At 41.9% G+C, this 14,302-nt stretch overlaps 1 protein-coding gene across 1 annotated transcript in view; it reads left to right on the top strand.

Moving 5' to 3' along the window:
• LOC145399708 (glutamyl aminopeptidase-like) overlaps positions 1–14,302 on the top strand; it is a 254,613-nt gene that overhangs the window by 10,973 nt on the left and 229,338 nt on the right. The window contains exon 2 of the mRNA XM_080272257.1: positions 9,172–9,398. Coding sequence (XP_080128383.1) covers positions 9,172–9,398 — 227 coding nt within the window. The remainder of the gene's footprint in view (positions 1–9,171; positions 9,399–14,302) is intronic.

Genomic DNA, 14,302 nt, shown 5'->3' on the forward strand with positions numbered 1-14,302 from the left:
TGCACAAAATGGGGTTATTTCCCACACCCTTATGGGAAACTGCACATGGCCACACTCCTGGTGTGACTGTACTGCCACCTGCCCTAGATATCATTGCTTGTTTTATTCGCATTTTTCTGTCAAATCCTTGTACCCCATTACATCTCTTATCTTCTAAATCTTTCCTCCTCTGTCCTCTTCTCTGCAATCATCACCTATTCATCAGCATACTATATACTGTACTTTCACTGCTCAGGCTAATCTTAAAATTATAATACTGTACTTTATTATGGTACAAAATGGCTTGATTCTGAGAAGTCATTGTTCTACTGCTTAGATATCAAAGCTATTTTGTTCTATGGTACAATTGGCAGACCCAGTTTCAGCTCTTAAGGTGTACAATATCAAAAAAGTTACCTCTTCAGTTTTCTTTCTGAATAATTTTTCCACAGAGAGTTCAGTCAGTCAGGGAACAGAGAAATCCTTGGTTATTTGATTTTTGTTATAACAGACTTTACTGGTTTACCACAAGACGTACTGATCTTTCATAAAAAGTGTCACTACTAAGACCATCACACCATTCCTGAATGAGACAACCCTAGCATGTATTCAGTATAGACAGTGGGTGTTAGTGCTTATGTAGTTACTTGTGAAGGTATGCAGTATATAGGGGGACTGTAAAGTCTATGCCTAGAACTGGACACATGCAAAAATATTAAGGATGAGTGAGAAGTTTGTAGTCAGTGTTATCTGTATAACTACCGTCCATCATCAGCACTGGACAGAATGAACCACGAACCCTAGCTAAGTGACCAGACTATAAGGATGCCGTAGGGTTGGAGTTAAGTTGGTCATTCAGAAGGTTGAGAAAATGGAAAGTGGAGCCTCAGTCAAATACAAAGGGAACTGATGACACTGAGTTGCAGGCAACAGTGTCAAAGTAGTGTGCCTGTAATGGGTTGCCAAAAAGAGAATGAAATATTCCTATCTTTCTGTACAGCAGAAAAAAGTCTAGAATAAAGGCATACTAGTAGAAGATCCACAGCAGCAAACTGAGTGATGCATCCAGGATGAGGCCCCATGACCAACAGCCTCTGTATATGTAAGTTCAAAGGCTAACCAAAAGAATGTAAGACATAGGTAAACAGGAATTTTAAAAAATTATAAAAAAAAAAAATCCAGACACTTGACAGTAACTAAGACTTTCTAATGATGGAACAGTGCATCAAACAAAAACACAAGTTAATAGATGGAACAGAAGCAACAAATCATGACTAGAAGGCAGTCATGAATGAGCCTGGCACATGCATGTTCACATGCAAGTGAAGTCACAGAGTTGAGTGCTTATGCAAACAGTGGATACATCATGACATTATGGGAAGGTCATCATGCTTCATGTTGTTGTGACTCCAGGCTTGTATGGACATAAACCTGGTGGAGTGTAGGCTAAGTTGCGCCTTTATTGTAGTCCATTATCTTCCCTTTGAGTGATGCCACCACATGGTGTCTCAGTCCCATTGCCTGAAGGTGTCCCTCTCAAGCATTTCATGCATTATGACACAGTATGACTGAAGACAAGAAGCAGTGCATACTCTCTACATCTGTCTGAGTCTGAAACAATTCCTCCCATCACCATTTCTGATGCCTGTTTAGTGTGAAAAGTGACTTGAGGCCTCTTCCTATAAGTTGTCCCCACTCGAGGGGCTTTAGAGTGAAAATATGTTTATGACTTCTCAGATATCAATTTTTAAAAATTTCTGTAGTCAGTTGTTCAGTACATAAGTGAGGCTGCCAAAATAGGAAATGGTTGCAACCTCTTGCTTCACCCCTCATGTCACCTGCATCATTCAGGATCAGAAGTTGATGAGGACTGTAATTGTATTGTGGAGCTTAGGCCAACAAGTATATATAGAGGGTATACCAAGCATTACTTCTAAGAGGCTTGAGTGTTAGTTATTCCGTTTGCTTGTCCATCCCCCTCCTTCATATATAATTTCTCTCTCATTAATTCCTCATTTGTGAAGTAATAGGTTAAGTAAGTTATATGTGGTATGTTTTTTTTTTGCTTTTTGGTGTCATACTTGAAACTATTTTCCATCTCCTTGTCCCAGAAAACTACCGCCCAGTGACAGCTACGCAAATTGATTTAGGACCTCCCCCCACAAGGTATTAAAACACACAGAAATCATAGTGTATCACAATGTTTGTTCATGAAATGCCATTCATTAATATGAAATCATGTTTCCCTTGTTTTTCAGGACCAGTTGGATGCATTTTGGCATGGAATCACTTAGATCTCTAAAGTAATCTAAGGATATTTCTTTGCACCAAACATTTGTAATTTCAGTCTTGAGGTTGTTCAGATTGGGTGTCATCTTCTCTGCCATGATTTTCTTCATCTTTGCCCAGCAGTTTTCAAGATTTAGATCCGTACTGTTGCCAGGCCAGTTGAGGACCTCAGTCCGATTATCCTGAAGCCATTTTGTCACATTTCTTAACTTGTGACATGAAGCTGAATCATGCATGGAAAAGTTGCACCCATGAATAGCAAAAAAGTTTAACAAATGATCTTTCAGAACTTGAATGTACCAGCCACCATTCTTCATCAAGTTCTTAAGAAGAAAGTAGAGGCCTCCCCTTCCCATTTCACCTGAGAAACACCCCCATACCATTACTGATTGTGGGTGCTTAACAGTCGGCACCATGTAAGCAGGGTCATATTGACTACGGGAGGTAGGGTGACGAACCTTGGCGGAACGCACCTGGAACACTTGAAATGTGCTTTCATCAGAAAATAATAACTTTTCTCCACTCATCCGATGTCCAGTGTGCATACTTCTTGGCAAACTGAATGCGCTGCTTCTTCATGCGGTCAGTGAGAAGCGGTTTCGTGGCTGTGGTGCGGCATGGCAAACCCAGCTCCTTCTACAAGTGGTGTTGGATAGTTCAAATTGAAACGTCTTGTGTCAGCTGGAGATTCATTCTCTTCAATTCTGCTGCTGCCAGTCGAGGATTCTTGATTACTTCCCTTTTCAGAAGCATATCTGTACCTCTGGAAGTCGTCCTCTTCTTTCCACCACCATGCTTGTGCTCTGGTACAACATCAGGTGGCAGGCCGTGTGCTGCAGCAAGAATCTTCATGACGACCGACTTTGCGTGTCCGGTACGTTCACAAATCGTGTTGATGGGGACATTATCCTGCCTGCATGCAATGATATGGACCCCCTCATCCCTTGAGCAGTATTTTTCAGGGATGACAACTTGACTCTAGGAAAATAACAGAGTCAACAGTAATGCATGCGAAAAAAAGAGGGAGGTGCAAGCTTGGAGTGACGGGAACATATACTCCTACTCTTGCTTCTGGGTAAGCACTGATGTTCCTGAGTGTTTCACCATCTCCCGCCAACACCAGAGGAGTTGCCAGTTACCTCTTACCCAAAAAAATCATTTGGTAGAGGTGGAAACAAAGCAAAAACAGACAACTCTCCCATAACAATTCTGTGTGTAGGTCCTAAGTCAGTTTGTGGTGGGTGTAGTTTAATGTCAGTGATTTGCATATTGCTTGAAACTACTATCAGAGACAAGTTTGTGAAACAAATAAAATAAACAATCTCATCAAAGATTCGCAACATGGTTTTCGTAATAATTGCTCTTGCCTCACGGATCTGCTGGACTTTTTCAATGATATTCTGAGCATGTATCTGTTGATGTTGTTTACCTTGATTTTCAAGAGGCTTTTGAAAGTTCCACACAAATGATTCCTTCAGAAGCTAAAGGCACACGGTTTCAGCGGCAGTGTTCTCAGGTGGGTAGAAGATTGGCTTACCAGACGAAAGCAAAGAGTTGTAATAAAGGGAAAAGAGTCAGACTGGATAAACGTTACAAGTGGAGTCCCGCAAGGTTCAGTGTTAGGTCCTATTCTTTTCATAATATATATAAATAATATTGATGAAGGATTATGTTGTAAAATTTCAAAATTTGCTGATGATACTAAAATAGGTAACAGAGCAGATACAGCACTGCAAAGGCAGGCAATTCAGAGATCTTGATTGACTGTTTAACTGGGCCCAAGTTTGGCAAATGGATTTCAATATTAATAAGTGCAAAGTGATAAACATTGGCATTAAAATGTAAGAGCTAGTTATAGCATGAATAATGTCCAACTTGATAGGGTAAACCATGAAAAAGACTTGGGAGCTATAATAACAGATGATTTGAAACCAAGCAAACAATGCACAGAAACTGTGAAAAAAGCCAGTAAATTGATTGGATTCATAGGTAGAGCATTTGAACATAAATCTGCTAATATCCTCCTCTATCTATCTATCTATTGCCAGACGCCATAATCCCTTACGAGGTGGCCATTTGACTCTGAGTTATTTGTTTTTACAGGGAGGGGCACTAACCACCAACCCACTTGACACGTAGGGAGCACGTATGGTTTGGTTATATGGTTACCACCCAGCGTTGTAAATGGTTTCTTGGCTTACAGGAAACCATTTGGCTTGTCACTCAATGTAAAGCCACCTGTGACGGAAAGAAAAGCAATAAGTAGTGACAGGAAAGATGGGAGAAATAGGAAGAGAGGAGAGCAGGCACAGAAAAAGAATGTTAAAGGCTAAGGAAGAAGTAGGCACCACTGCATCAAGTGAGTGGACGATGGTTCTCCACCACCACTTTGTATAATTCCTTAGTACGTCCGCACTTGGAGTATTGCGTTCAGTTTTGGTCACCGTATTATAAAAAGGATATGGAAAAGCTTGAAAGAGTGCAGCGAAGGATGACAAAGATGATACCTAGATTGAGAAATAAACCGTACGAGGAACGTTTAGAAGCCCTGAATCTATTTACCCTAACTAAACGGAGGTTACGAGGAGATGTAATTCAAGTATTCAAAATATTCAAAGGACATGATAACATGGCTGTTGATGAATACTTCATAGTTGATCACTCGAATTATGCTAGAGGCAGTGGGCATAAAATAATTGGCAAACGATTCCAGTCGTATGAAGCTAAGCATTTCTTCTTTAATAGAGTTGTCCATCTTCTGCTGTCTTTTTTTCCTTCATTCTTTTCTCTTCCTTCTGCCTACAGGTGGCTTTACACTCCCTCTTCTGTCTTTCATTTCTTCATTCTTTCCTCTCCCTTCTGCCTGTGGGTGACTCTACACTGAGTGACAAGCCAAATGGTTTCCTGTACACCAGGAAACCATTTACTACGCTGGGTGGTAACCATATAACCAAATTTTGGCACCTGGTGGTCTATCTATCTATCTATCCATCTATTGCCAGACGCCTCAATCCCGTTTGGGGTGGCCACAAACAAATCGCCTCCAAGTCGCCCTGTCCCCCGCCATTTCACTGCCCTGCTCCCAACTCACACCCCCCTCTCTCATATACCTCTCCACCCCATCTCTCCATCTCATCCTCGGCCTCCCCCTCCCTCTTTCCCCCTCCACCTCACTCACATACACTCTCTTCGTCAGTCTTTCACCCTCCATCCTCTCCATATGGCCAAACCACCTCAGTGTGTTCCTCACAACGCTTCCTATCACATCCACATCAACACCACAACGCTCCTTTATATCCTCATTCGTCAGCCTGTCTCTCCATGTGACTCCACAGGCTCCTCTTAAATAACTCATTTCCACGGCTCTCACTCTTGACTTGTGTCCTTCCAACAACGTCCAAGCTTCACTTCCGTACGTTAGAGTTGGTATCACAATACTGTCATGTAGTAACTTTTTCGCTTCCATGCTCACTTCCCTGTTTCTTATCACTGCTTTCAAAGAACCAGCAACCTTTCTTCCCTGCTGTACCCTTTCAAGCACTTCACCCTCCAAACCTCCATCCTTACTCATCACACTACCCAAGTACAGTACTTAAACGTACTCACATTTTCCAGTTCCACACCATCCAACCTCGCTGTACATTCACTGACTTCACCTCTCTCAAAGACCATCACTTTAGTCTTCCCTACATTCACCTTTAGATTCCGTTTCTTACACACTCTCTCAAACTCATCCACCAAGCCTTGCAGCTCCCCTTCGTCTTCACTCAACAACACGGTATCATCTGCAAACAACAGTACAGGGAGTTTCCAAACACTATCCTCTCTCACCAGGGCCACTCCAACATCCACTACCCTACCTTGTACCTCTTTTATTACCCCATCCATGTACAGATTGAACAACCATGGAGACATGACACATCCCTGTTTCAACCCAACTTTCAAAGAGAAAAATTCGCTTAGTTCACCATCCACACGCACTGCAGCCTTCGCACCATCGTACATACTCTTCACAGCATTCAACAACTTCCCATCTATTCCATATATTCTTAACACTTTCCACAATCCTTGTCTATCCACCCTGTCATATGCTTTCTCCAAATCCATGAAAGCCGCATACAACTTCTTTCCCTTCTCTAGAAACTTTTCCACTAAAGATCTGAGAATGGATATCTGATCTACACAACCTCTTCCCTTCCTAAAGCCTCCCTGTTCTTCTCCAACTAATTTCTCTGTTCTTTCTCTAACTCTGTCAATAAGTATCCTACCATACACTTTTCCTATTATACTAAGAAGACAAATTCCCCTATGATTACCACACACTTCTTTTTCCCCTTTTCTTTTGTACAAGGGAATAATTATACCTGACTTCCAATCCTCCGGGATTCTACTTTCCTCCCAGGCCAATCTGCACATCTTCCACATCCATTCTACTACTATCTCTCCCCCATGCTTCAGCATTTCACCACACACTCCATCAATTCCTGGGGCTTTCCCCAATTTAACTTTCTTCATTGCTTCCACAACTTCTATCCTTCTGATTTCTTCCTGTCTTCTCACCTCCCTCCTTCTCCCAGCCATTCCCCAGCCACTTATACTTGCATTACTTCCATCCTCCACGTTCAACAATTCCTTAAAGTGTTCTCTCCATCTGCTCACTTTTTCTCCCTTCTCCACTAGTAATCTACCATTTTTATCTTTCACTCCCCTGCTAACTTCACTTCCACCCTGTCTTACTCTCTTCACCTCATTCCAGAACATTTTCTTACAGTCCCTCCACTTTACACTCAAATTCCTTCCAAATTCCTCATCCACTCTCTTCTTACTGTCTCTTACTAATTTTTTCACCTCTCTCTTTCTTTCTACATATAACTCTCTCTTCCGCCTCTCAACTTCTTCCACGTCCCTATTTCTCATCCATTCATTGTATGCTTTCTTCTTTTGTGCCACAGCCCGTTTCACCTCTTCAGTCCACCACGCTGTTCCTTGCACCCCCCTCCGTCTTCTCTTCCTTCCACACACCACATCACATGCTGCACATATTTCTTCTGTAAATATTCTACACACACCTTCCACATCCCCCATCTGCTCCAACTCATATTTGCCCAATCGTTCCTCCACTTCTCTCTTATACTCTGCCTTTTTCTCATCCTCTTGTAACCTTTCCACTCTCCTTGCAACTACTCCTTCCTCTCGTCTTTCCCTTCTTCTATTCCTCCATCTTACTTGAACTTTAACTCTGGCCACCACCAAGTAGTGGTCAGAAAGTCCACTCCCCCAACCTCTATAAACTCTTGCATCCAATATACATCTTCGCATCCTTTCATCCACACACACATAATCAATCATTGCCTTCCTTTCACTCAATTCACCACCCACCCTTCTCATCACTCGCCATGTATACCTGTGGATCATTTTATGCCTGAAGAGGGTATTGGCTATCACTAGCCCCGTCCCAGCACAAATGTCCACTAATGCACTGCCATTCTCATCTATCTCAGCAGGCACACCCCACTCACCAACTATTCCATCCACCTTCACATTCCCAACTTTACCATTCATATCACCAATCAAAAACACTCTATCATTCCTTCGAAACTTTTCCATGCACACTTCTACATTTGTCCAGAACTCTTCTCTCACTGGTGGTTTAGTGGGTAATTATTGTGCTCCAGTTGGATTGAACCGGTGAAGGTTTATATCCAAGGGGTGATTGGGATTTATTGTTCATGTAATGCCACTCAGGGATGAGTGAGGCTGGTCACTCACCTTAAATGTCAGGACCAACTGCCTAGCCCCGGGCTTCTACACTCCTCATGGGGCAACGTAGGGTTGGATGATGGATGGATGGATGGTAAATATATGGAATAAATTGCCCTCCAATGTAGTAAATTGTAATACAGTACTGACGTTTAAAGGTCGCCTGGATAAGTATTTGTCGTCTAACCCCCAGCTTAAAATGTTTACTCCTGAATAAGACACTTGTGTATGTATAATTTTTTATTTTATTTTATTTTGTTTTTTTAGAGCCTGGATCATTTTATTAAATGCAAATATAGTATATGCACAGTCTAGGATATGCACAGATAGCCCTGAGTTAATGGTCACTACTCATACTTTCAACCTGTGATGGGCTGTGGATCACTGAGGGTCCCTTTTAGTTAAGTGACCACCATCGGGATTTTTTTTAATGTACCAGGGGCCACTATTTCAGGAGGTGACTTGTGTGCTTGTCCTGCATGGAAAAGTTCCTTTTCTCAGTGGAATGAACAGAGCTGGGGCCTGACTGACTGCTGCCTACCTTAATAGCGCCAGGCAAGGCTGCCGCACCACACCTGAACATTCACACTGTGCACTGTGCAATTTCCACACTGTGTCCGCAGACACCCTGTTAACTCCCGTACATGGTGTCATGCTTTATTTGTTTATTTGTTTATTCATTTTACTACTTTCTCTTTCAGGTAATTCATACTGGTAGTTCATAGATAAAGTATTACAGAATGTAGCTTTTCCTTTTGAGTCTTTCCTATGAAATTTCTTTGTCAGTTTTTCCATGCTGCATGGTGGTTTTTTTCTCTTTTTCTTAGTAGTTTTAACTGGAGGGTTTGGAGGTGGGGTGATCCTTCTTGCTTTACTATCCTTATCCTTCATCATGTAGAGTTAGATCTCGTAGTCATAGTCAACTCTGTAACAAACAGCCTCAAATGGACCATAAGGTCTGTTGCTGTTTGCTTTCCTTTGTACTCCTTTGTACTCCTCTTTAGTTTTTATGGTAATTAAAGCTATGGCTATTTCTTATGATACTGAATATATGTCTTTGACTCTATTGTAATGTTCACTACTTTAAATTGTGTGTCTTTGGTTAAGTAAAAATTACTTTAACAACCCTTCTCACCAATTCAGGCACCATGGGATCCAGCCCGTGGGAGGATGAATTCCGGCTACCATCCTCGGTTCATCCTGATCACTATGACTTGTTCACCCACCCTGACCTGACATCTCGCACATTCACTGGTCGTGTCACCATAACAGTCACATCCTCTGAGCCACGTGACCACTTCCTGGTACACACCAAATGGCTGAACATCACCAGCACTGAAGTGGTCAGGGTCACAGATGGAAGCACAGAGGTCAGTGCTTCTTTCTTTTTCTTTTCTTTTTATATATATACTGACAGTCCATATTCACTATAGATAAAATTTATGTTTAACAGTGGGTCCTCATTTTGCACAGTTAATATGTCATGTAAAAAAAAACACACACACATAGGGAGAATCATGCAAATTTTTCCATAGAACCATTATTATATGACTAATTGTTGCCAAGAAAATCCTAGACTTTTCCCAGAGTCCCAATTTTGGCTATGGTGAATATTTTTCTTCCGTCAAGTACGTGCATGATATACCATAAATTGCAGTAAGCATAATAACTCAATGATCATCATTTGGCATAATAAAATGGTTAATGAACAAAAATATAATGGTAATAAATGGTAAAAAAGATAAATGATAAAGTGCTGCTTAATTGTTTTGGGAGGGGGGGGATTATCCATGGCTGAGTAGTTGGAAGGGTAATAAATAGTACCTCTAACTCCCCAAGAGCTGAAGTTAGTCCTTAGGTCCCTCAGCCTCACTGCCCCTGAAGTCATCAGTCACTTATCTTGGTGAAACTGTTGGAGCAGCAGGCAGGAATTCGATGTTAGTACACAATTTTTGGCCTCCATCATTGTGCAAACTGTGTTGGATGCTGTGCAGATTTGGGTAGAGTACAGTATTGATTGGTATTACGGTGCAATGCTAATTTGGAGTCGGTGCAAAATGAATGTCTATTTTAATCTCATTCACAGTGAGATTGGTGGCATCATAATTTTAGGCACGGCATTTCAGAAGTTCATTCTCTCCCCCCCCTCCTCCCCGTCCCCCCAGCATAGCACTTTCCTCAGTGGCATCATTACTCACAACTTGTATTCCCTGCATTGTTATGGGTGACATAATGAAAATTTAAAAACTAAACAAACAGCTGAATAGACACATCTGTATTTGTAGAGTAATACAACATTGTTAATGCATTGGTATGCCAGAAATCAACTAAACTACTGGTACGTTTTATTTTTAACAGTATGAACCTGTAGCTAATACTGTAAACAACTCTGCTGGTAATACAGTACTGCTGCCACAGTTAATTTTGCAAAATGCCTGATTATTATTATTATTATTATTCAGAATGTAAGAACACTAATTTGCTGGTGTGAGTAAGAAGTGAGCAGGATGCTTGAAATAATGCACTGAACACACTCAGAAAATGAATATGCTGGTTTTTTTTTTTTTTTTTTTTTTTTTTTTTTTTTAAGTGTAGTACGGTATATATCTTTTATATAATTAACAATATGGAGTGGGCATGGGAGAGTGCTTGTTTTTTTCATATGTGGACATTGTCACAAAAAATTGCTCATCTTTGGCTAAGAGTTACTCCATGAAGGAAATACTTAAAGGTTGTCACCAACTTATGAAAATAATTGGTTCTTGAAGGTCTTTCATAAGTCTTTTTTTTTTTCGTAAGTCCATCTATCTATATATCTATCTATCTGTTGCCAGACGCCTCAATCCCGTTCGGGGTGGCCACAAACAAATCGCCTCCATGTCGCCCTGTCCCTCGCCATTTCACTGCCCTGCTCCCAACTCACACCCCCCTCTCTCATATACCTCTCCACCCCATCCCTCCATCTCATCCTTGGCCTCCCCCTCCCTCTCCCCCTCCACCTCACTCACATACACTCTCTTTATCAGTCTTTCACCCTCCATCCTCTCCACATGGCCAAACCACCTCAGTGTATTCCTCTTAACGCTTCGTATCACATCCACACCACAACACTCCTTTATATCCTCATTTGTCAGCCTGTCTTTCCATTTGACTCCACAGGCTCCTCTTAAATAACTCATTTCCACGGCTCTCACTTTTGACTTGTGTCCTTCCAACAACGTCCAAGCTTCACTTCCATACGTTAGAGTTGGTATCACAATACTGTCATGTAGTAACTTTTTCACTTCCATGCTTACTTCCCTGTTTCTTATCACTGCTTTCAAGGAACCAGCAACCTTTCTTCCCTGCTGTACCCTTTCAAGCACTTCCCCCTCCAAACCTCCATCCTTACTCATCACATTACCCAAGTACTTAAACGTACTCACATTTTCCAATTCCTCACCATCCAAGCTCACTGTACACTCACTGACATCACCTCTCTCAAAGACCATCACTTTACTCTTCCCTACATTCACCATTAGATTCCATTTCCTACACACTCTCCCAAACTCATCCACTAAGCCCTGCAGCTCCCCTTCATCTTCACTCAACAACACAGTATCATCTGCAAACAACAGTACAGGGAGTTTCCAAACACTACCCTCTCTCACCAGGGCCACTCCAACATCCACTACCCTACCTTGTACCTCTTTTATTACCCCATCCATGTACAGATTGAACAACCATGGAGACATGACACAACCCTGTTTCAACCCAATCTTCAAAGAGAAAAATTCACTCAGTTCACCATCCATATGCACTGAAGCCTTAGCATCATCATACATACTCATCACAGCATTCAACAACTTCCAATCTGCTTCATATATTCTTAATACTTTCCACAATCCTTGTCTATCCACCCTGTCATATGCTTTCTCCAAATCCATGAAATCCGCTTACAACTTCTTTCCCCTCTCTAGAAACTTTTCCACTAAAGATCTAAGAATGAATATCTGATCTGCACAACCTCTTCCCTTCCGAAAGCCTCCCTGTTCTTCTCCAACTAATTCCTCTGTTCTTTCTCTAACTCTGTCAATAAGTATCCTACCATACACTTTTCCTATTATACTAAAAAGACAAATGCCCCTATGATTATCACACACTTCTTTTTCTCCCTTTCCATTGTACAAGGGAATAATTATACCTGACTTCCAATCCTCCGGGACTCTACCTTCCTCCCAGGCCAATCTGCACATCTTCCACATCCATTCTACTACTATCTCCCCCCCATGCTTCAGCATTTCACCACAAACTTCATTAATTCATGGGGCTTTCCCCAATTTAACTTTCTTCATTGCTTCCACAACTTCTATCCTTCTGATTTCTTCCTGTCTTCTCACCTCCCACCTTCTCCCAGCCATTCCCCAGCCACTTATACTTGCATTACTTCCATCCTCTGTGTTCAACAATTCCCTAAAGTGTTCTCTTCATCTGCTCACTTTTTCTCCCTTCTCCACTATTAATCTACAATTTTTATCTTTCATTCCCCTGCTAACTTCACTGCCACCTTGTCTTACTCTCTTCACCTCATTCCAGAACATTTTCTTACAGTCCCTCCACTTTACACACAAATTTCAAATTCCTCATCCACTCTCTTCTTACTCTCTCTTACTAATCTTTTCATCTCTCTCTTTCTTTCTACATATAACTTGCTCTTCCACCTCTCAACTTCTTCCACGCCCCTATTTCTCATCCATTCATTGTATGCTTTCTTATTTTGTGCCACAGCCTGTCTCACCTCTTCATTCCACCACACTGTTCCTTGCACCCCCCTCCGTCTTCTCTTCATCCCACACGCCACATCACATGCTGCACATATTTCTTCTGTGAATATCCTGCACACACCTTCCACGTCCCCCATCTGCTCCAATTCATATTTTCCCAATCGTTCCTCCACGTCTTTCTTACATTCTGCCTTTTTCTCATCCTCTTGCAACCTTTCCACTCTCCTTGCAAATACTTCTTCTTCCCGTCCTTCCCTTCTTCTGTTTCTCCATCTTATTTGGATCTTGATTCTGGTCGCCACCAAGTAGTGGTCAGAAAGTCCACTCCCCCAACCTCTATAAGCTCTTGCATCCATTACACATCTTCGCATCCTTTCATCCACACACACATAATCAATCATTGCCTTCCTTTCATTCAGTTCACCACCCACCCTTCTCATCACTCACTATGTATACCTGTGGATCATTTTATGCCTGAAGAGGGTATTGGCTATCACCAACCCCCTCCCAGCACAAATGTCCACTAATGCACTGCCATTCTCATCTATCTCAGCAGGCACACCCCACTCACCAACTATTCCATGCACCTTTACATTCCCTACTTTACCATTCATATCACCGATCAAAAACACTCTCTCATTCCTTCCAAACTTTTCCATGCACACTTCCACATTTGTCCAGAACTCTTCTCTCACTTTGCTTGCACGATCTTGCGTTGGCACATACATGCGCACAATCGCCCACATTTGTATTCCAACTTTCAATCTTACCCCACACAATCCTTGGCCCAACTGATCCATGCTCTCTTATGTTCTTCTTCCATCTTTTACTCACAACTATACATACTCCTTCTTTTGCCCTGTCATTCTCACCTACTCCTGCACATTCACCCCATCCATACTCCCATTTTCTCACACTCTCACCTCTCCATTTAGTTTCAGTTACTCCACATACATCAACTTTCACACCCTCAAGCACCTGGACAATCTTTCTCTCATTCACCTCATCATTCACATCTCTTACATTCTATGTTGGAATTACCATGTCCTTTGTCCGGTCCTTGGTCGTCATGTTTTGGTCAGTCCTTGTCTGAGGCTTCTTTTTCGTCTTTTTAGTTAGTCATTTTCCAGGGAGGGGCACTAACCCTCCGCCAACCCTATTAGTCGCCTTGTATGACAAGCAGGGATACTGGGGGAGTATTCTTGAAAAAACCTCCCTCTCTCTCTCTCTCTCTCTCTCTCTCCAATCCAACCCTAATTCCATAATTACTATGGACATAAAGTTCTTTTTCTCCGCCCCATCTCCTTTCTACTCTATACCTATTTCTATGCTATCCTCTCTCTCTCTCTCTCTCTCTCTCTGTCTCTCTTTCTTTCACCCAGATTAAAGCCTATTATTGTCTCCACTCCTCCTCTTGTCTCCTACCCTTCCCTGAACTGCAATAATCACCTCACCTTGTCAGTGTCTTGACCTGACCCCATCCTTCCTTGCTGTGACTGACCTCCCCCCCC

The sequence above is a fragment of the Coenobita brevimanus genome, chromosome 6 (genome assembly GCF_032717465.1).
Source record: "Coenobita brevimanus isolate Jiangsu-jjx chromosome 6, ASM3271746v2, whole genome shotgun sequence".
Classification (NCBI taxonomy): Eukaryota; Metazoa; Arthropoda; class Malacostraca; order Decapoda; family Coenobitidae; genus Coenobita; species Coenobita brevimanus.